This window comes from Cenococcum geophilum, assembly GCF_001692895.1.
Source record: "Cenococcum geophilum 1.58 unplaced genomic scaffold K441scaffold_11, whole genome shotgun sequence".
NCBI classification, from domain to species: Eukaryota; Fungi; Ascomycota; class Dothideomycetes; order Gloniales; family Gloniaceae; genus Cenococcum; species Cenococcum geophilum.
In genome coordinates this window covers 2,064,198-2,086,485 of record NW_027137569.1, presented here as the reverse complement: position 1 = coordinate 2,086,485, position 22,288 = coordinate 2,064,198, and the positions used below count along the sequence as shown (strand labels likewise).

General features: G+C 50.2%; 7 protein-coding genes across 7 annotated transcripts; 4 read left to right on the top strand and 3 right to left on the bottom strand.

Annotated features, from left to right (window-relative positions):
- Positions 1-361: 361 nt before the first annotated feature.
- On the top strand, positions 362-2,224 carry K441DRAFT_549737 (uncharacterized protein; the record flags this gene model as incomplete). The annotated part of the gene is made up of 3 exons (XM_067643024.1): positions 362-670; positions 733-1,530; positions 1,598-2,224. 3 exons carry the CDS (start codon positions 362-364, stop codon positions 2,222-2,224), a joined length of 1,734 nt encoding a protein of 577 aa, XP_067506541.1.
- Positions 2,225-5,444: 3,220 nt separating this feature from the next.
- On the bottom strand, positions 5,445-7,191 carry K441DRAFT_549696 (uncharacterized protein; the record flags this gene model as incomplete). The annotated part of the gene is made up of 4 exons (XM_067643022.1): positions 5,445-5,791; positions 5,848-6,682; positions 6,717-6,853; positions 7,017-7,191. 4 exons carry the CDS (start codon positions 7,189-7,191, stop codon positions 5,445-5,447), a joined length of 1,494 nt encoding a protein of 497 aa, XP_067506540.1.
- A 5,368-nt stretch (positions 7,192-12,559) lies between these two features.
- On the top strand, positions 12,560-14,033 carry K441DRAFT_656376 (uncharacterized protein). Its single transcript, XM_067647998.1, has one exon. It carries the CDS (start codon positions 12,587-12,589, stop codon positions 13,889-13,891), a length of 1,305 nt encoding a protein of 434 aa, XP_067506539.1. The 5' UTR covers positions 12,560-12,586; the 3' UTR covers positions 13,892-14,033.
- Positions 14,034-14,484: 451 nt separating this feature from the next.
- On the bottom strand, positions 14,485-15,951 carry K441DRAFT_28058 (uncharacterized protein). Its single transcript, XM_067640926.1, has 3 exons — positions 15,482-15,951; positions 14,973-15,358; positions 14,485-14,835 (listed from the first exon to the last, which is right to left on the bottom strand). The coding sequence occupies exons 1-3, from the start codon at positions 15,703-15,705 to the stop codon at positions 14,819-14,821; spliced, it is 627 nt and encodes a 208-aa protein (XP_067506538.1). The 5' UTR covers positions 15,706-15,951; the 3' UTR covers positions 14,485-14,818.
- A 300-nt stretch (positions 15,952-16,251) lies between these two features.
- Positions 16,252-18,369, top strand: K441DRAFT_549610 (uncharacterized protein; the record flags this gene model as incomplete). The annotated part of the gene is made up of 1 exon (XM_067643015.1): positions 16,252-18,369. One exon carries the CDS (start codon positions 16,252-16,254, stop codon positions 18,367-18,369), a length of 2,118 nt encoding a protein of 705 aa, XP_067506537.1.
- A 353-nt stretch (positions 18,370-18,722) lies between these two features.
- K441DRAFT_27947 (uncharacterized protein) lies at positions 18,723-19,802 on the top strand. Its single transcript, XM_067640922.1, has one exon. The coding sequence runs from the start codon at positions 19,076-19,078 to the stop codon at positions 19,700-19,702; it is 627 nt and encodes a 208-aa protein (XP_067506536.1). The 5' UTR covers positions 18,723-19,075; the 3' UTR covers positions 19,703-19,802.
- Positions 19,803-20,340: 538 nt separating this feature from the next.
- Positions 20,341-21,969, bottom strand: K441DRAFT_549457 (argininosuccinate lyase; the record flags this gene model as incomplete). Its single annotated transcript, XM_067643006.1, has 3 exons — positions 20,341-20,585; positions 20,643-21,551; positions 21,696-21,969. 3 exons carry the CDS (start codon positions 21,967-21,969, stop codon positions 20,341-20,343), a joined length of 1,428 nt encoding a protein of 475 aa, XP_067506535.1.
- Between the last annotated feature and the right edge of the window lie 319 nt (positions 21,970-22,288).

Here is a 22,288-nt window from a genome sequence, read left to right as displayed (position 1 = left end):
TGCACTAAATGAAATGATGAAGCTCCTTGGCCGGGGCTCAGCAACGTCAAGTGTCAACACAAGAAAAGCTCCGCTTGGATGCCCCTGCATAACGCTGCGTCACGTCCTTCCCCAGGAACTCTCCACCGGCCGATTCTACACATATTTCGCTTCCTTGTTTCACCAGGAAGCCGCATTCCTTTCGACAACACTCCCTTTTCTGTTTACCTTTTCTTCCGTCCAACTACCCAGCTACTCAACTACTCTCAACTTTTACTTTTCCCCACCAAACCCATTATTCTACCACCAGCACACCAAGCAGCCTTCTGATTCGATACTTGTCCTTCACCCAATATACTTTTACAGCCTCGCGCGTCGCATCATGTCGCTCAGCGCGAAATATCAGCAGTTCTTAGCCAATCCCTCCACAGCTGTGCTTGCGGAAAAGGCGTCTATACACTACATCACGACGCTTACGACTATAAATGAACCCACAGCCATTATCAAGCACCTCTCAGCGCAAGCGAAGCAGCTGGAAAAGAAGAGCGAGAAGCTCTTAAGCGCGATTGAGAGCAGCAATGGCCTTTGCCTGGACGTGGAGACAACTCTAGAATTCACCTCTGGTGGCGGCGCTTTTTTGCCAGGACTAGACGACAACTTTCTTGCTGACAGGACTGTAACCTTCCCGGTGGTACGTTTGACAGACGTAGCTTGAACTCTAGGGGAACAATCTAACAGCCTCAATCCTGACAGGTCCACATCGTCCAGTTCGACGACCAGCAGAAAATCACCCAAGTCCGTCTCTACTGGGACCAAGGCTCTCTCCTCAAGCAGATCGATGTGATCGGTGCGCGCGCGCGCAATTGGCCGATTCGCGACGGCAAGGACCAGGCGCGTCTCATTGCTTCCAGCTCGTCATTTATGACACACCCTCCTTCCACCACATCATCGCGACGATCCACAGCGTCCCGCGATCCAAATGAGGCCATCACCACGGGTCGTCCGACTTCCAGCAGGAGCTCGATCAGTGCCACAGGTGACCCGCACGCAAGCCTGTCATTGTTCCAACCGCGCGACATCAACCAAGAAACCTCCTTCTCCCGGCCCATTGCACCCCGCGCACAGTCAGCGAAACCACCGCCACGAGACTACTCGGAGCTCTTCGCGGGTGAGGGCCCAGGGTCACCTACGCCTTCTGTCGCTAGCCCATCTCCACAGAAGAATGGTATACCTATGAAAGCGGGAGGCGGCAAGAATTTCATTAGCAACCGGTTGTTCGAGGAGACTGAGGAAGAGGAGCCGCTGAAATCTCCCGCCAGCGTTAAGACAAATGCAAAGAAGTACAATCACTTTGAGTTCGGTGACGGGAACGATGGTCAGCATACACCCAAAGTACAGGAGACGGCGCACTCGACAAAGTCTAAGCACATGTCGCAATGGGACTTTGAAGACTTCGCCACGCCCAAGAAGCCTGGCACGAAGGTGCTTGGGCAGGCCGTCCGACACTTTGGGTGGAGCGACGACGAGGTCGGTCCTTATGTTCATTTCGAGGTTTCTTCTCTTCTCTTCTATCCCCTCTAGGAATGGCCGAAGGCTAACTTGTGTTTTCCATTTATAGGATGAAGGCTCTCCCGTCCACCGTCCCATTGTGCATCAAGCTCGTCCAGACGCGGATACCCACTTTGAATTTGTTGACGATGGCACGCCGGCGGCGGATCGCAAGAAGAATGTCCCTGCCAAAGGTCGTCTGCACAACGCCGGCCTAGGTCTTTATAAAGATCACATCCTGCATTCCACCTCAGACGACGAGAACGAGAGTGAAGCTCTAAAGGGCGATGACAAGCGTCCTCTAGGCAATGTCACTATGGCCATCAATAATGAGAACCGCAAGAAGAATTTCGGCAGTCAGTGGGAGATGACGGATGCGAGCCCCAACCCAGCAAGAACTGCGAACAGCGGCGACGAAAACGGAAACGGCAATGCCAAACATATCCCCGAAGACCGCAAGAAAGTCCTCAAAGCGCTTGACCCGCACTGGGCTCTCTATGAAAACTCCCCCGAGCAGTCAAAGAAGGAGAACGTGAACGGAGGTAGGGGCATCAAGACTAGCGGAGACGGCATGGGTGGACGCAAGGGCGCAGCCGAAGGTTGGAGTATCGGGAACGAGGGCGATGATTATGAGGGCGTACGGCCCAAGGGTGGTGCTAAAGAACCCGAGAGCAAAGGCGGTTTCTGGGATTTCTGAGTCCAGGGAATAGGATAGTAAGAGTGTTGACGATATCCTTTCACGAGTCATGNGTGTTATGACTGAGCTAAGTCTTTGTTTCTACGACATCTCCTTTTCCAAATTGTTTTCTTTCTACTTACCTACTTTCTTGGCGGTCCTGTTGCGTTATATTTAGCGGCGACCTCTCCTCACATGGAGACCGGACAAATATACCCTGTGTGAATGGATAGCGGGGCACTTTGTATCTTTTTGGAGAGAATCGTGACGGGGCTCGCTGGGTTTAGGGTTAATTGACTCCGCTCGGCCACGCAGGGATCTCGTTCTTGTAGCTCTTTCCCATTAATTCCTATGGGTTGTTGGATCAGATTTACGCCGTTACGGCTCCTCGCTTCCCTTCTAAGCTTCGTGTATATTCCTTTGTAGCGAGCACTTTGGTTTTAGATGTACTTCTTGCAGTGGTTTATGTGATTGACAGCAGACCACTCACTTATCCTCGGTAGCACGGACACTGTTGCAAAACTCGATACCCTTAGCACTGTTTCTTTGGCAGTACAGGCAGATGACCATCGTTGTACCTCGTCCTTGTCTTCAATTCATAGACTTCAAATGCCCCCCCGCTATTCTGATATTTTTTGGCTTACCTACTCCATCCGTATATAAATTTGGCCAGGCCGCCTACCGCGGCCTAAATGCGTACGGTAAATGGGACGAAGAATGAGAAGTAATAGAAGGGGGAATGATAGATGAAGGGATCTAGAAGCAGGAGTCGGAATAGAGGCAAGCGGAACAACAGCAGTTGGATAAGAAGCAGCTAGGGAAGCAGGAGGAATATATAAAGAAATAGATGATAGAAAAGGAGATGAAGAACAAAGGGGAGAAGGATATAGAGGCTAATGGAATTACTAGGTACTTTTTCACACGAACCAAAGGAAACTCAAAAACTTTAGAAAAAGACATTTTCTAAATTATAATTCAACATTGCCATTACAAACCTCCTGAAGAATTGCAGTCCATCTCCCGATCGTCGCTCCACGGAACATGTTGGATGTTAGTGCTTGGAACCGCGCTGAAGGAGAACCTTCAATCCAGATCCCAGGCTTTCCAAATGCAAGAAAATGAAAATGAAAATGAAACAACTAAATAGAAGCTTAAAATCTAATAGATATGAGGGGGCGCGAAGAGTGATTTGGTTTCCTGTTTTTACAAGACACATTTGATATGCCTGTGAAGATTATCAGAAAACCCTCACTGGACACAATCCCGCACAACCTCCCAGTCTACCGGGCTCCCAGCACCCCCATCAGTCGTAGACTCCGCCACATCACAAAGACTCTTCGCAGAAGACCTGTTCTGCCTTTGCCTAAAATCTCTTGAGTTTTGCAAATGAGAACGATGACATGAATTTACCGTAGCCAGGAGGTTCGAAGCGAGCTAACACCTGGCGTTAATATATCTCATATAGCAATTAGATCAGTCGGCGCCTTGCTAGACATGCAAGTTCTCATCCTTCATGTCTAAACATCCGCCTTAATTGTTCACTCGACAGACGTCTGCATGTGGCATCCAGCAATAGATCTCTAAAGGGCCTAGGTCGGCCGCTGAGACTCCAGTACTACGAGTGAGCTGAGGATATATAACTTCCTGCTGGTGCCCTAACTGACTGTTCATCGTATTCTGGTATTACACCTCTAATTATCGCATGCGCCCCAACCTCCTGCGTGCCATAATGGCGGGTCGTCAATAAACTTAAAGCGCCGGTATATCGGAGAATGAAATAGGCTTATGGGCGGTCCGCCAAAGTGTGGTTCTCTGTTATGTTTAGCTAACCCGCGACTTGGAACATTTGGGCAAAACTTTTGCCATGAGTTTTCATCCTATTAGCCCTTGGGACTCCAGAGGCGATACCGTGTAAATGCACTGCTGCTACAGTTCTAATTCATGTAATAGGGTTAGAGCTGACGGGATGTGTGGCGGTGAAATCTTTGCATTGCCGCCTAAAGCGTTGTGAGATCTAAACCCCCGCACTCACTACGACTTTAGCGTCTTCGAGGCGTTGAGCGACGCCTCGTAAATTGTGTTGTTGGAGTTACTGCCAGCAAATGCTATACAAATAATAGGCATCTGAATCACGGCTTTGTCAATTGTGCTGGCTAATTCTCCGGGGTTCTACTCTACGAAGTTTGCCGAGATTGATAGTACCAGTCCTTAGAGTAGGACGTCAAGGATCCGCTATTTGGAATACTTGTCCGGTCTTTCTTCTCTACGGGAAAGAGAAGCAGAAGTAGATAATATCCATTATCGCGATCGTTGAAGACCACCTGCATGACGATTCACTATGTTAGCACGGACCTATCCAGGGTCAAAACAGTGTGGCTGAGGGAAGACAACTTACGTTTTAAACATCTGGGCTTAAACAAAAAGAACAGGGAAGAGTAGCCAGCTAATCCTTGGCTAACGAAACGGTAGACGTGAAACTAGCAATGAAACAGTTTTAGTAACAGTAAAAAATAGTAAAAGCCTAGATTTGTTGGATTAAGGCGCCATGGGAGTCTCCAGCCGCCTGCCACCAGAGCTACCTACTAGGGGTACATGAGTGAAGCATACTTTTTGATCTCAAGCAGAAGAAGGGCTATGGTCAGCCGTGTATCCATCCCTCCACCCACCCGCCCACCCATCCATTCACTCCCTCAATCCGCCCTTCCACCCTTACGCAGTAAGGTATAATGGGTACACGTAAGACTTTAGAAATCAGCAACGAGCATTGCAGCCAAAAACAGGAAACGACAAGGAGAAATCGAGGCTGTAGCAGCAAAGCGCCAGTGGCCACGACATGATGTAGACATGAAAGGGCACGCAACGAGCTGAAATCTGAACCCGTGTTGGTATCCAGGCGCGCCGGCGAGGAATGTGCAACCGTGAACAAAATCCCTCCATCCCGCAGCCACAAACCCCTCGCCTCAGGGTTATGATGAGAGACGAAGGAAATATCATGCAAGCAAAATCTCGACGAGGCCGCCAAGATTGGATATAAGCGCAGCAACCGAGATACCGTTCGTGATACAAGGAAAAAATTATCGCCGTATCGGACATGTGAGATCTTTTGCGGAGGAATATGTATGTAAAGGGCTGGTGTAGGTTCGTCAAACATGTGGAAGCAGAAGCCGATACTGTTAGTGTACAGAAAAGTCCCGGAAGGACCTCTGGGACGCCCCAGAATGTTTCAGAATCTGTAAGACGCTTAGCGATGATCGTAGGGCCGTGCCCCCGCGAATTCGACTCCCTGCATTGTAGCCGAGGGCGGAGGTGGCACCCATTGCGTTGGCTGTTGGAGAGGAGGTAAAATGTTGGTCGCATTCGTCGGTGTTTGTGCATGTTGCTGAGCGAGCATACCAGTCATACTACCATAAATGTGTGGGCTGTTAGGTTCGGCACGTCTGAGATGTTGCCACACGGCATGCAATTCGCTGCGGAGGAGCTCATTTTCTTCCTGGGCCCTCCTGCAGAATTCGGCGTCTGGTCGAAGACGAGCATTCTCCGTTCGGGCAGCCTCGTGAGCCCTCCCAAGGGTCTTGATGTATTCAATGGCTGCAAAAAGACCTGTTAGCACCCGTGATAACGCTACGAGTCATGTAGTAACGTACACTTGGTTAGGATCTCCCACTTGCTGGACTTGCTACCAGGCGAATTTGGCAGTATCCCGTTCAACTCGTCGAATAGTTGTTTCATCTCACTTCTCCGCTTCCTCTCAGCCATTTTGTGGCTGACGCGCAGTTCTGGAGTTCTACTATAATTCCCACTTCCAGGCGTCGCCGGGTGTTCACCGCTCTGGAGACTTGTGACGTTACGATGTTGCATGGAATGATGATGAGTAGTGGGTATGTCTGAATGAGCGTCAGTGCTGAATTCGTTGAACTGAAATTCGGGAGACGTGCCGTCGTCGAATCTTTTCTGACCAGATGGTAGGCCAGACTCTGCGAAAATGCTACTGTTGACTGACGTGGCGAAGCTGTTCTGGCGAGACGGAATCGATCGCTCAATACTTGAGCCTCCACTGCTTGATCCTCGCCTATCTTCAGGGTCCGCCTCGGCTGGAAACGCCCATGCAAAACCTTTCGTCGGGGCAGCAGCCATAGGATCGGGCATTCCAGATACACTTCTTGGATTTGGATTGATGACTGGCGCCCTTCGAGGTGGGTGGTTAGCTCGAGAACCTGCTCTCGGACCCAATGGAGATAGTGGTGATGTTCCATTGGGTCGCTGTTCATTGGTGATACCGCGCTGCTGTTGGAGGTTTGATACGAGGGACACCCTAGAGGCATTTTGGCTGTCATAAGGAGAGGATGGGCTGATGGCTAGGTGACCCATCCCTGCGTTCATACGGCTGTCAACACTGCTTCGACGGGAATCGAAATGAGAAGTATTCTCGAGGCTGACACGGTTGTCAAATCCTTGATTGAGCGAAGGTAGTGCATTTCCCTGAGTTTGGTATTAGTCTTGTGAATTCTACTACAGTCAGGCCGTGTACCTGTTGGGTGGGGTATCTCGCTGACTGCGGTGTGTCAGGGACGGCGTTTCGGGATGGACAATCTTCAGCATTTAGTATAGTTTGTAACTGAAGGCCCATGGTATTTGAGACACCCGATGAGTCTATTACAGGAAATGTTAACATGGAAATCTACAGTATTTGAAATGGATGGTGAAGATAAAGAAAGCAGTGAGGGTCTTGAGATTTTGTTCTGAAGTCTCACGTTGCATAGCATTTAACAAATAGTAGTGAATATGAGCGAGATAATAGGGGGAGCGGGCTTACGTTTACTCTGAGGTATCGACCAATTGCCCGAGTCTCGTGCCTCTGATGGCTGTCTTAATCGGACTGGTGACTGTTCTGGATGGGCCAAGGCTCCAGTCAAGGAGGCAATTGAGGGGAGCGCTTGGCTTTGAGACGAGGGCGCTGGGGGCCGCCGGTCTTGGGAAACAACATCCATCTTGGCTGGTAAAAATTCGTTGCCCACCTTTGCGTTACGGAATGGCCGGCTGGAGTTTTTCGGTGAGAAGCAACGGGGGTGGTTTTGGCTTGCGCTGGACGCAGGAAAAACCTGAAAACGAAACACCAATCACGCTTTACGATGAAGATTCCACAAACTAGTCCTCAATCTCGTGAATCGTGGCGAGTGAACCTAAGACTTTAGAGAACACGGTGAAGAGAATGAGTATCGTAGACTGACAATTATCATTAGCCTTGGGATAAACAAGTTTAAGGACGGCCAGACGAAAATCTGATAAAAACTTGACCAAAAAAGGATATGCGGCACGGGTTGCTACTAAGGCAAGAACTCACGTACTAGGTGGGGCATGAAATGTGAAATGCCAAGAATCTCTACTTTTTAAGGCCAATCGCACGAGAACTCAGATGACTAGATGTTTTTTCTTTTATGAGAGGCGGTTGCTTGAAGCTTGCGGTAGCAGATCAGGTCAGAAGAAAGAAAGCCAGGAAACCTCCTAATACAAGCATCGAAGTAAAGAGTGGACCTAGCAGCCAAAACGGGAGTGGCTGCAGTCTTCTCAAGAGCGAGCGCGGCCTGAACGGGGGAGTGCGCAGGGCTGGCGTATGCTCGATGATTAACAGGAGTACAGCGCTGCTGGTGGTGGTGATGGTCCTGGCTGTCGTCGACCTAGGGCAGAAGGCAAACTTTCCTCGGCGAATAAGGCGCAGAGTGAGGCGCGTCAGTAGCTAATACGTAGGAATTGACCTAAGAGGATGCGAAAAAAAATTAGGTCGAGCAGCTTTGGCGTGGCACCTCGACGGTTGCAAGTCGACAGAGCCAGAACAGCGGGCACGGGCAACGTGCCTTTGGAAGGGCTTCGGCAGGGTCGTGGGCGATGGCAGGTCTGGGAGGCAAGTAGCAGTCAGCGGAGCAGCGACACAGAGGACATCCGCGTCGAGGACATGATCTGTCGAACGTTGGCTAGAGGGACGGCCGGTCGCAGTCTTTTCTTCGCTCGCAGGCCGGCTGAATCGAGCAAACGGGCGGGCGTGCCTTGCATAGACGACTAAGAGTGACCCGAGTGAGCGGATGGGAGGACAATTGATGGGTGGAGCGGTGGTTGAGTCGAGCGTGTCGGGCTGGACGTGGGTGTAACTATTTTTCAGCGTCCAAGGGTTCGACGTTGTTCAGGTTGTCCGTCGAGGTTGAGAGTCGGATTTGCAGCCGCGGCGCCCTGGTTCGAGTACAGACTAATTGGCAGGGAAGCCGGCCAGAAGCAAACCATCTCCCGTCGTCAGCACGTGGGAAATCGTTCAATCAAGGTTTCGTGTATCTTAGTGAGGGTTAGGCGATCTGCCAATTAACGCGACACATGGCAGCTGTCGCCCTGCAAAAAGGCTACAAAGACCTCATGGCAATGCTGCCCACTGCTACTGCTGCTGCTGCTGCTGCTGCTGCTGCTGCTGCTGCTCGCTGAACGCCCTCACGCGCTGCCCGTCCCAAGACCCCAGAGTTCCCGTGCTGCACTGTGCTGTCCGCTCCTAGCCCTCCAGCCCGCCACGCCCTGCCAGCCTGGCCTCGCGCGGTTCCCTGCCTTTAGCCATCTTCACATCGCTGTTCCGCCCCTCGCCATGCACGCCATTTCGACCACCGAAGGATCCCCGGTCCGGGTTTTTGCCTTCGTGCGCCCCAGCCCATCCTGCCAGGGTTGGACCCCGGGGCAGCGCAATTCGTTGGCCGCTAAGACGTGCCGTTCAAAGCCTTTCTGTCCTGGCTCGGACGCCTCGTGGCTCCCGCCCGCTACAGGTCTCACACATGCGGAGCACCCGCTTCCTTGCCTGCCTGTTTGGCCGTGGTGGAGTGTCGTAGCTATATCGCAGCCGATCGTCATCAAACGCCTGGTTTTTTCCCGTCGTATCGTGCTGCTGCACTGCCCCTTCGCACCAGCCCACCAGAGCGGAAGCTCGATACTCGATGGCCAGCGACTTCCCCATCGACCATCGACTCCCCACACACCCCCCTGAGCCTCCCAGCATGGCCGGGAGTTTATCTGACCGGACTTTTGCCAAAACTGACCTGGACACACAGCCTCTTTTGCCCTACCATTACCCTCAGGGTTTAATGCCATGGGCCTGTGGACACCGCTTGCCCAGCTGGGCCACGCGGCAATTGGGTTGCTTGTCGGAAGGCTGCTGACTCTGGACAAAGCCCTGTGCACATGTGTATTGGAAGCCATCTCCATCGCGGCCATGGGGTAGCAGATGGGCCAGCAGCAACCCTCGCCTAAAGTTTCACTCTCTCACCGAGCCGCTGTCTTTGTGTTTTGTTTAGACGACACAGCTGCCCCGCGCCCGGTTCCACCAATCGCACATGACTCGACCACCACCGCCGCACGGAAGGGAGCGAACGACTCGCACAATCTGGTGTCGCCGTGGCGTAGCAACAGCAGCTATTCTACGAGTCCGTCGCCTTGCCGACTAGCCGCCACCTCCATGCCAGAGAGGGAGAGTACCGCAGTTTCTCAACTCACTGGACGTGACACTGCAGGCGTAAATAGGCGCACACCAGCCGCCCGCCCTCAAGCCCGCTCAAGCTGGGCGGTTCCGACAATATTCATGCCTTCAAGTCTTACCGTCCTGAGGTCGTCCCTAATCACCACAGCACCCAATCGGAAACAGCTGGGAAGGTCGAGTTGCACAGACGCAGACCGTCGCGTACCGTCGCTTCTCACCATCTTCTTGGTTAGCTGCCGCTGCATGCCATTCCTAAATCCTCTCGCCTTGCCCCAGGTCTCAAGCACTCCTGAATACAAAGAATCTTGGTGCTCGCAGAGTGTCTCTCACAGATCTTGGTGCAATGGGGTTGTGCCGCTTCCAAGAGTCGCCGCTCAAATTGACACATTGTGGCTTCTTTCACGCGACTTTCCATAATCATAACCATGATCCCCAGTTGCCGGTCAATGTCAGCATCCGCGCGTATGATGACGAAGATCCGTTAACATTTGCTCCTCGGACTTCAGGCATTACGGGGCGTCGTTTATCAGTACGGTAGACATACCTCAGGGAAGAATGAAAAGCAATTACCTCGCTTCAAACCCCAGCCCCTTCAAGCCACTATCGGTTGCACAAGGCACGTCTCCCTTTTAGTCAGAGCAGCATAACGATAAAAACCGCATATCGCTCGCCCCATTTCATCCCCACAAGCAGGAAGGAATTAAACCTCTGCATTTCCACGTTAGTCGCTCATCTCCACCATCGTACCCTCCCAGGCCCCGCTCCGGCCGATCTGCGCCACTATACCGCAACGCACATGGCTTGTCGGGCACACTACCAGCTTCGAGCGATCCATTCGGGCCGAGGCGTGCCACCAATCCCGATAACCCGGGTTGCGAATAGAATGGTGTTGCGTTAGGCGCCAGAGGGGTCTGTTTCCGTCAAAATTATGCAGCGTGGCCTCTCATCTCGCGATTCACCGCACGGTACCGAAATTAATTCCCGCATCTAGCTTTGTCTATTTATGAAGTAATACCTTCCAATGTTGTCTTTTGCGTATGAAACCTATCTTGATACTATTATGCCACTGCCGTCGATCGCTATTGAAGTGTTTGGCAAGACCCAGGCATGGAGAAACGCGAGGTTGTGGAGCTCATTTTTGCCAGTGCTGAATTGGTAACCGTACTATGAATATCCCATTTCCTGTACACCCTGTGGCTTGGCACCGGGTTCGGCGCATTTCGAGCCCGCGTGGATATTTCTATATCCCGCCAATGGTGCCTGTTATTGCACACGAGCGTTCCCGTGCTGCATGAGCTCGCGACGCCAAAATTTCAAATTAAAAGGACTATCTCTTAACCCGTCAGCGCCCATCTCTTATCGATAAATATTCGCTATTATTATTGATTGGGATATTTTATATTTATCCAACCACTCCGATTGGTCTAATTTTTATCGATAAGAGAAGGACCAATTTTGACGGGTTAAGGGATAACCGCGTTTGTCTCAACATGCTTTTGGTTCAATGGATACATAGATTTTTGAACGCCTCCAAGAATGCATGGACAACTCCTGACTCTGATTTCTCATCGAAAAAAATATCACCCACTTTGGTGGCTAGTTCTGTTCAACCAATCCTTATCACAAACTCACGTTCACCTCGACTTCTAGGTAACGCCAGTACCCTGAGCAATTTAACCTCTATTCAGGCAGAATTGCTATTCTTTGTCGTTATAGCACTGTTAATATAGCATGTTGCTGTACTACTTTTCAATGGTCGCTCGTCGCCTGGCTGGCACCCTCACGCAAGCAACTACCATGCTGTTCTGTAGCCAGATGCTGACGCAGAGTTCACACCTGGTGGATAATGGTGTCTGCCGTGTTTCCACTCAATCGGAAGACGCTCTTTGGCGTTGCTTCGAGGGACCTTGCTGATCCCATGCCGCCATGCATGACACTAACCTCCAGGCAAACTAGCTAGGAGGCATTCGCTTACCTAGTGGACGTCTTTAGGCACGCATGTCCTGTTTTCTAGTATTTGAAGCCTTACGCTAACTATGGGAGATGCTCGCCCCATCTAGATACTGCAAATAATTTATGATCGGGGTTCCATAATCCCAATCGCATGTCGTTGAAAACTCGTTAGGGTTCATGTAGATGCTACATACAAGCTGTGATCCCCTATATTCTGGTTTATGTAAACAGAACTCCCAATTGCGACCTACATTGTAACTCGATAGGCCGATTGGCTAAAGATCCCGCCCTACGCAAGGACCTACCAGATAGAGAGCAGATCTCACCATACAATAGAAATATATGTGAGAATGGATTATGTTTCGACGCCAATTTTCCGTAATTTTATTGGGAGTGTTCCTAAAAGATGACCTTCAAAGCTTACATTGCTGATCTTCAGCGTAGGTTCGGCATCACCGAGATAACTGAGACATAGCCTGTGAGCTGACTCCTGAAGGATTTCCACTCCGCAACTAAAAACCCCCAAAATATTCCAGTTCTGCGGGTCGTAGAGGCCTGAACTCGTCTCGGAGATCTCGGTTCAGCAGGTGCTTTCGGAGGTGGATTAAAATAGGGAGCACTAGATGGATGGGGTACTAACAACCTTCGAAGTTAACAGAAAGGGAAAGGCAAGCCACTGATATGTTCGGCACAACATTTCGAAGACGTTTACAGAAGACCAAGACTCAATGCATGTGTCGTGAGGGGAGGGATTGTTATTGTCTACTGCAATTCTGCATTGGGAAATCCGAAATGCCGTTAAGGCCCGTGCACTGCGGGGCTGTTCTTTGGCGTCAGGCACCGAAAATATCACCTCCAAAACCACAAGCGACCATTCGCTCTAGAGTTAACGCTGTTCTCTCTTCATAGCCCATGAACCCTATCGATAAATGTCTCCGGAAGTCTTACTGGAAGCCCAATCTCCGCCTCCCTCTATATCACCTTCACCCTTCCTCGCCCTCCCCCGCGAACTGCGCGATCAGATATACAACCATGTCTTCAACATCCCAAATAATCGCCCCTCCCATGCTCTGCGGATTGAACGTCCCAATATTGAGCACTTCAATGCAACCCCTGCCTCCATTCTCGCCATTCTACACCATGGATATATTCTGCTTAACCGTTCCATAGCAGCGGAAGCCCTTGAAGCGCTCTTCAAAAATCACACAGTCTTCTTCAGCTGTGGGCCATATGTGCTCAAGGAAATACTCGGTCGGATATTAGCCGGGGGTAATGGAGAAGGCAAAAGATGGTTCACCTGGCTGAAGAGGGTCGAAATAGATTGGGTCACTCTTCCAATAGCATTACGAAGACCGCCTCCACGTCGACGTAGAACACCTCCCTGGCGTCAGGACTATAGGCCGCAGATCGAGGAGGGCGATTATGACTACATGCCAGACTATGAAAACTCTAGGGACTCAGAAGACTGCGGAGGCTCCGATTCCAACACCTACGGCCCTGCTAGCAGATATTTATGGCAAGGACAAGACCATACCAATGTGTCTTCATCCTCCAATGACCCTTTTGGCTTCTCGTCCCATTATCCTTTCTTAGACGACCTCTCCGAGGACTTCGTCAACGACTTCTCAGACACCCCCTTCACCGATCCCCTCGCCGATCCCTCTAGCTACCCATATGCTTTCGATAACCACCGTTGGAGCGCCTACGAAGCGCTTTCTCGGCTTGAGCACACCGAAATTAAGCCGTTGTTCAACTTTCTTTCCACAGCTCCGTTGAATCTCACCAAAATAACGCTTCCGCTCTACTTCCTCTCTCAATGGAGTGCACGCTGGCAGTCTCGTTTCCAGCGCCGGGCTTCCGAAGCGTCTGCAATTCCACCCGACATCAACTACTGGGTCAGGATGTGCATACATGGTGTGCTTATGCTGCTCAAGGAGCCATCTACATTACAGGAGCTCTGTATCCGCTATATGCCGTATGATATCTGGGCCTCGCTCGAGCCGACTGATGATCTAGCTAAGATAGAGAAGAATGGATTCTGGAGTAGTGATGACGGGACGGAGGGAGAGCGCGAAGCTTTCAAAGCCGTGCTAGCCGGGTTAGTAGAGAGAGGAGTGGAGTTAAGACCTGAGGATGTGGATGTGAATCTAAGGCTTGTGAAGTGGACGGCTGAGGAGACAGGTGGGGAGCAGATAGGGGATGAGCTAGAGGTTTTGATGAGATGGAGGCAGTAAGGGATGGAGACATGTAGATAATTGTTGAATGGCCATGGATGAGTGCGTGAAATTCTACAATCTGAAGGGCGCAAGGTTGTCTGCTTTGGGAGGACGATGTGAGTTTGTAAGATCTATGACTAGAGGCTAGGCAAGAATCGGTATAAAAATTCTATCAACCTCAAATCCTTAGAGCAACAGTAATATGAGGTTTCTGTAGCCGCTGCATATGTAGGAGATTGTTGCACTGTGCTAAAATGAAGCAAGCTCGACCCAAATGCAACAACACAACTCAACAGGTTCCGGTCAAGCATCCCTGGACTTTCTCTTAAGGAAACGCTCTCATACCGTTGGTTAGGCGAGAGGAAGGTCTTCAGGCTTAGTAACAGATTTATTTACTAGCATTCGCAAAAGTTTCCATTCCCTAGGCCGGAAGATGACCCTGCACCATGCCGCGAACCTTCAGAGCCGAGGGTTTTGGCTGGTGACGAACTCCAAACCTGGAGCCTCTCTTTAGCCCTACGTATCAGAGCCCGTTCTTGGTTTTAGTGAGATTGGTTGACTAATATTAGCCATCCAGGCGGATTCTCTCATTACCCCGCGTTCAAACATATGCCGCCGCTGTTGAGACATTCCCAAGGTCAAGATCGCTGAGAAGCATGGTATCATCTATCGAAAACAAATTCTTCAATTCTCCATTGTTTAAACATCCTGGCTAACTATCGGCGCTAGGTTAAAGGGCTCATGTAAACAATTTCGAAAAAGCGCGATGTGTTTGCGCTGGTTTATTACATCATGCCCGCAGAGCCACTACTTATCTCAACTCATTGTTAAGGCCACCGCCATCTACATGGACCCTTGCCGTTTTTGCTGCGGTCATGGTCGTGCCGGGAGGTGCGGGTTTGATCATCGTAGTCCACGAACCATCATTCACTCCTGGTATATTAATCATCTTTTGTGGTGACCTTGTGAGTGGTTGCATATTTGACTGCCCAGTTATGCCTAAGAAAGAAGTGAGATCAATAGATGAAAGGGTTTCCTGTGGATAGTACGTCAGCTGAGTTGTTAAAACCCTCTCTTTTAACGGGCTGACTCACCGAACCGGTCCAAAAATATGAGCAAACAGCGTACCCTACGATGTTCGACTCAGCAGCAGTCGTTCGCTTGCAAGATATATTCCCGTTGTACTGGCACTCGGAAAAAAGCGAATATACGGGAGGCTGACATACGCATGATGCATATGATAAGCTGGAAGTGGGCATATATTTCAGCGAGCATTTATTGGTCTCATAATCACCGCTGATGCAACTTTTCTGTAACCGAGCGCAGGCCCCGAAATCATATGATGCTGTAATTGTAGGAAGGGCAGGCGTAGTCATAGAAGAGCTGATGCGTTGGTCGCAGGTCGAGTGCCACTGCCTGATCTTGTTGTCGAACTGAGGGTCGAACATGTGGGTTTCGAGACATTGCCTTACGTCCTTTTCACAGCTGAGGGAAGAAGTCAGCCTATTTTTCTCTTTGCACAAATCGAAGCATCTTTCAGCTGTCATTTCTGTTGCTCCACGATCTGAGAACAAGACGAGGCTGAACTGATAGGAGAAGGCAGTTTACTCGTAGAATGAGGAGAGCATCTCCTGGGTGCAATAGCAATCGAGCTTCTCCTCGTCTGAGCTCTTTCCTCCACATTCATCCTCCTTGTCAGTCATCGCAATGCATCCTGAAAGCTCCTTCAGGTGGGCCGACGGGAGACACCATTCAGCCGGGGGGACGAATCCCGCCTTCGCGACAGTACAGAGAGTGGTGAGTAACAAAAGATACACGCGAAAAGATATCATCGTAAAAATACTCTTGAGCGAGATGCCTTCTCAATCACCTAGTAAGGGGAAAGATAGGGTCAAGTTTTATGATCTTCCCATCTACTCACGTATACCAAGGCTGCTTCTTATCGAAACCCGCAAATTCTTTTGCAATGCTGAAGCGATGCACTGCCTTGGCTGAGACATCTGGGCATGCTGGGCAATAGGCTACGCAAACAAAACAGAAGGTTCATTGGCTTACACCCAGGGCCAGAACCGGGTGATTCGACTGGTCCTGCACCGCGCTCAAAACGGCGACCTTTCCTTCACGTCCCTTCCCAGCACTCCCATTCGTAAGGCGTTTTCACCGGATGCAATGCCCCATTATGACCCCACCGTGGAAAGCAAAATCCAACGCCTTCTCCTCAATTTGATGCCGACCCACGGGAATGTCGCCAAGGCTGCCTGGGACCCTAAGGCCACAAATCTAAGAGTTATTAATGCGTCTGCCTGGATATGTCACTGCTGGTCTCTGAAATACCGCTTTCCCGAGTTTTCACGTTGGTCAGGCTTTTGAGATTCGAAATGGCTCACAATGATCCTAATGGATTGAGGCGAAATAGTTCCAATTCAGGATCTTATGGCTTATCCCCACCAGTAACACCCCAGCCTTCTGCAAGAACGCCGCTGCAGCCGTCGGGGAGCTCCAACCCAAATTACCTCTCGATCAGCACTACCGATGGCGTTTCAAATGGTTCCGTGGCATCATTCGAAAGTTCTGCCCCACTGCTAAGAACTCAACCAACAGCGTCAAATCCGGGCATCGAGCTGATACCAGTTACGCCGCCTGTTGCTTCGCCGCCTGTTGCTTCGCCTCCTCTATCTACCGCTCCTCCACCAGCAATAGAAAATGAAGGGCAGCCAAACCGAATAAGGCCATCTCAAACAAGCACGAATCTCCAATCCCAGCCAACACCCCCAGCGGCTCAAAATCTGTGGAAAGAATGGAGATCCAGCAAAATTCAATGGCGCTGGTTATCAATATTGCTATGCATAGTCATATCATTCATTGCTGTTATAGCTGCTCTTGAAGTTGTCTCTAGAAGGAGATCGGGATTCGTCCGGCAGGGCAAGGCCCCAGCATTCTTAGCCGCTCATCCAGCGCTAGAGAAAGCTCTCTGGGAACAAGGCATTCTGTATACTGCATTCCCTGCCTTTATCATGACAATATACCGAACAATGTGGGAGTCGACAGTCATGGCTTTCGCAGACAGACAGCCCTATGTAGACCTGAAAAAGGAAGGAGGGCGACCTCCGCGGTCTACGATTATGTTAGATTACAAAGCCGAGTCGTTTTTTCACGGCTGGATAGCAGCCATCCAGAATAAGCATCTCCTCTTGGCTGCATGCATGCTCTCCTCAGTAGTTCTGACCCTTTTCATCGTACCGCTAACATCATTCCTTTTCACCACTTCTTCTTTTACATCAAATACTACGTTTCCGTTGCATTTCGAAACTGTCTTTAATTCGAATATTCTAGAAAAATTTCCCAATGTCCCAGATTTGCGTCTTCCTATGAACGCTGCTGCTGTAATGCGTATTCAAGATGCGGGTCGCCTGCCGTGGACCGATGGCGAGTATGCGTTTCCAAAATTCACTCCTCAAGTGAATATTGGAGAGGGCAATGCAACGCTGGAGACTACAGCATATTCGGCTCGTGCTGACTGCATAACGATTCCCGAATCACAATACCGAAAGACTATTCTCACACCAGGTGATACTGGTATCCCGGCTTTCTTCATTACCATAACCGCAGACGACCGTGGCTGTTCGATCTCAAATGCTATTTATCTAGCAGTTAACTCGGATCATACGGAAATCATTCTGAGGATCTGGCCGACCGTAGTATGTAGCGCGGACGCTGGTTGGAGCCGTTTTAGCATCATGACTGGACTGTACATGAAAGAATCGGGCAGCCTAACCAATTTCAGCCTAATCTCATGTATTCCCTCATACTGGGTCACTCCAGGTACATTGGTCGCGACACTTGACTCCTTATCAGCACCACTCTTGAGGTCCTTCACCCCATACCCATCAGGCACTTCCGAATTCAGGCCAGAGAGTTTGTGGTCATTCTTTGAAACAGGGATCCTCGAGCCTAATTGTGTCGAGCCAGCGAGCAATATGGATGCCAATGAGTTTGGGCGATATGCATACAGAATTGCAAGCAAGATTAACCCAGTGTCACCTCTACACCCGGAAGCCATGGCATCCGCTGCCCAAATGCTGTTCAATACAACATTTGCTGTATTCGCCAGTACAGTTCTTTTTAAACCAGCAAGTTCCCCGCTGAATAGCACCGGAATCTACTCGACGGATGAGATACGACTGATTGTGGTATCGCCTGTTGCGTATGTTATCTTGGGTGTACTTGGCACGGTTGCTCTCTTGAATATATTTCTCTTCTATTACGCACGTCAGGAGTCAATCCTGTACGAAGAGCCCGCGGGGTTGCTTAGCATGGCTGGGATTCTGCATAAAAGCGATGTGAACACTATGATTGAAAGTATCGCGCTGAAAGCCGACTTTAACGGGAAGACGACAGAGGCGGTGCTGAAGAAGGAAGGCAAGCTCGACGAGCAACGATATTATTTTGAGGAAAGCAAAAAGAAAATTGTTCAGTTGATTCCTTCGCAACCATAGCATATGGTTGCTTAGGGATCGACTCTCATTCCAATTCGGGGAACCTGAGTAGTCTCCCGACTGCGGCGAGGCACTACCTTCACCTCCGTGAGGCCGCGCGCTAAGGCTATTTCTCCGAGCTGCGACAAAGCCCAAGGAGAATGAAAATATCCGCAAGAAATTCTCGAATTAACCAGGTCAGTGCGTCAAAAAAATGTAGCTATGCTATGTATAACTGGTGCGGGTACTGAACGGATGACTCAATTAGCTCTCCGGCGGAGGCTAGCGACATTTCAGTATAAGTTTAGCAACCCACGGAGATGCAAATAGAGCCCTGGGTCCTATTCCAAAGAAGCATTAATTTCGGAGATTATCTTCAGTCCGGTGGGCACGAAAAGAGGAATCAGGAACTAGTGTTGACGGGACGATTCGGAATGAGAACTCTGGTTCATTGAGAGCGGCTCTTGAGCCTCTATATATACAATCAAGATCAGCTGCCAAGACACCCCTGATCTAGATCGACGCCAGGCCGACAGTAGCCGAAAGTAACCGTCACTCAGTCGACAACCGGACATGTGTATCGCAGAAGGGGTTTTTACTGGGGATTTGTTCCTCCTAAAGTGCCCGTTAAAGGAAAGAGTTATGAACAGTGTATTATTGCGTTTTCGGTCAGAAGAACGTGTGGCACCAAAAGCCTTCCTTCACGGTTGTCCGGGACAAGGCAAGCATGGAAATCAGCAATTTGATTTTCTATGCTTTCCACCCTTCTCGATTCTTTTATCCCCACCCAATGTTCACTAGTATCTACAATGATCCGATCCGGAACGCCTTCTACGAACTTTCTGGTTTAGGCTCATTGGATGTCAGCTATTTTGTGCGGATATCCTTGCAGCAGCATGACCACGGGCCGATACGGGATCACCTGGTGAGGCTGTTTGTCTATCGTGGAAGGGAGAAGAAAACCGGAGAGATTTTCCCTGCGGGAACCGTAGAAATTCTGTTCTCATGTTTCCTAGGACTCTCACCAAAGGAAATCCAAAAGGCCAAGGAAAATAACACAAGTGTCCTTCATGAGATGGTAATAGCAATCGGGGCAAAGGGTCGCGCTTCCCAAGAAGCCGCTGGAGACCTCCATCGCCGAAACAGTCTTGCTATCCGTAGAGCCGGTGGATTCGAAGAACTCGAACGGGACCGGGCTACTCAGAGAGCCGCGGGATGGCCAACACTCAAGAGGGGTCGAGATACACATAAAGCCTCTGGATGGTTCAGGCTAACAAAAGGTCGAGCTACTAAATCAGCCATGGCCCAGGACATTCGCGATGCCAAATTCGAAGCTCTAAGAAAATCCGATTAGTATCGTAAGATATTAGAGACAGATAAGATTCGGAAGGCACAGTTCCAAGAGCATTCAACAAGCTACAAAGGAGCATCGACTGGGGAATTTCTCCGAAAACAAGCTTACTGGTACGGCAGGGACAAGTGCCCTAATGGTCTGAGGTATAATGGGGATGGTGGTCCAGAACTTGACAGTGAGGCTTGGGAGGCCTATTACGTTCAAGAAGATATCCCAGGAATTGTCCCTATGCGAGTGAACTCAAAGCAATTGAAGACAGACAGGTATCTTGAAGAATTCAGAGCTAGAGAAGCGACGGCGACGGCAAGTAGGCAGTGAGGCCTGCGGAGACTCCCAAGCCAAAGCGCGCTAGCAAGCAGGCTTCGAAGCGATAGAAAATGGGGGGGTCTGATAGGCGCAGAAACGCGTGGTCCGAGCACTTGGAGGGCGAGTTTGGGCATTGGAATCAGCCGTCAAATTACATTTATAGGCGTGCAGGTAGATGCAAGCGTTTGGCCTGGTTGTGTAACGCCACGTCACCGGGGCAGCGAGGCCTTCTTATGACGTATCGTAACATGCAGCTCGCGGCGTTGGGAACAAAAATATAATAATTTGGTGGCGTTATGAATGCTTCGCGTCAATCCAAGTAATAGAAAATATCAACCCCCCAGTGTCTTCTTTAGTGCTTCCAGCTGCTCCAAGACCGCACGGCGGCTGGTCCCGCCGGTGGCATCCTTCAGCTCCACAGAGCGCTCGTAGTCGAACACGCTTAGCACGTCGTCGCCAAACCTCTTGTCAATACCTTGAAACTGCTCGATAGTGAGTTCGTCCATCCCTTTATTCTCATCTTCGGCAAGTGCGACCATCTTGCCCGCCAAGTGGTGCGTCTCACGGAATGGTACACCTGCGCTGAGATTAGCAAGAGAGGTTATAAAAGATCTAATGTATAGAACCAGCTTACCCTTCCTGACCAGATACTCAGCAAGATCTGTTGCCAGCATGTCTGGGCTCAGTGCAGCACGCATCTTATCTGGATAAACCGTCGCCGTGGCCAGCAACCTCGCCGCAATCTGGAGACCGTCCCTCAAGGTCTTGACAGTATCCAACATCGGCTGCACGCTCTCCTGCAGGTCTTTGTTATACGTGGATGGGATACCTTTGATGCTCATCATCAAGCCAGTCATTGCTCCAAATATTCTCCCAGACTTGCCACGCAGGAGCTCAAGGGAGTCGCTGTTCTTCTTCTGTGGCATCAAGGAGCTACCAGTGGTATATGCGTCTGCCAGCTTAACGTAACTGAATTCCAAGGTGCTGTAGATGATAAGGTCCTCCGACCAGCGCGATAGGTGACTGCCGATAGTGGAGGCGCATTGTAGCATCTCGACGACGAAGTCTCGGTCTCCGACCGCGGACATGCTATTCATAATGAGACCCTCGAAGCCTAGTTCTTTCGCCATCTGCATCCTATCAATGCCAAAGGCATTGCCAGCAACGGCACCGCTGCCAAGAGGGAGTTTGTTGATGTTCTTCTTCGTGAACCGCAGGCGCTCGAGGTCGGATTGGAATGCTATGGCATAGCTGAGAAGCCAGTGGCTCCATCGGATAGGTTGTGCCCTTTGAAGATGCGTGTAGCTCGGCATAATGTAGTCGATATCCTGCTTGGCACGTTGGGCAATGACCTTAAGGAGATCGACAAGGTGCTCCTCAATCAGATCCAGCTCATCACGGAGCCACATGCGCATGTCGGTCGCTATTTGGTCGTTGCGGCTGCGGCCTGTATGTAGCTTTCCCGCTACGTTTGTTCCGATAACTTCGCCTAGGCGGCGCTCGTTTGCAGTGTGAATGTATAAGGGTACACTTAGCAGCTGATCTCTGGAAAGGGAATTTTGATAACATTAGAGCCCACTTGGTACCCCGCCAACTGGTTTAATATATCGAGGCGCCACTTGAGTGGCATTTGGATAAGTACCAACAAGGCGGAAGTACAAATGGATGTGTACCGGAGCTTGCTCACCTTCATCTCCGGGTGCTGGCTGGAACTTGCCCTCGTCCCACTCCTGGAGAACTTTCTTAAGTCCCTCCTCAAGCTTCTCAAACTCCTCCTGGGTGAGAATGCCGGTCTTAACGTTTGCCCTGGCGTAGGCTATTGAGCCTTTGATGTCCTGGGCATAGAAGATGCGATCGAGTGACAAGCTTTCGTTGTATTGGTTCATCAGGGGGTCCATTTCTCCTGTGAACCTGCCACCCCATAGCCGAATCGGGTTCTCATTTTTGGCCGGTTGAGCCATTCTGGAGATTTTAAGGAGTTAAAATATGGGGGAGAAGTTGATTGGAATCTAGTAGGAAGTTGGAGATGATAGTAAAGAGATCCAATGGTCCGCAGATAAATCTACATATAGGGTAGTTAAAGGACTGGGAAATTTTTGGAAAAATTTGCGATGCCGCATGTGATCCAGGTCGAAGTATCGTAACGTATTGCGGCACCTAGTAAGGCTGGTTCCCAGACGTTATTATCACGTGTTTATTGCATCACGGGTAGATAACATAAGCTTGGATAATGAAGGTCTAAGTTATCTCATAAATCAGACCCCCGGTGGACCGTTGGTA

What these genes read in the sequence shown, in the direction of transcription:
- K441DRAFT_27947 (XM_067640922.1), top strand. Translation starts at nt 19,076, where the DNA reads ATGGAAATCAGCAATTTGATTTTCTATGCTTTCCACCCTTCTCGATTC.
- K441DRAFT_28058 (XM_067640926.1), bottom strand. Translation starts at nt 15,705, where the DNA reads ATGATATCTTTTCGCGTGTATCTTTTGTTACTCACCACTCTCTGTACT. An exon ending in ATGCTCTCCTCATTCTACGA is followed by an intron (nt 15,359 to 15,481) that starts GTAAACTGCCTT and finishes TTCTTCCCTCAG; the next exon opens with CTGTGAAAAGGACGTAAGGC.
- K441DRAFT_656376 (XM_067647998.1), top strand. Translation starts at nt 12,587, where the DNA reads ATGTCTCCGGAAGTCTTACTGGAAGCCCAATCTCCGCCTCCCTCTATA.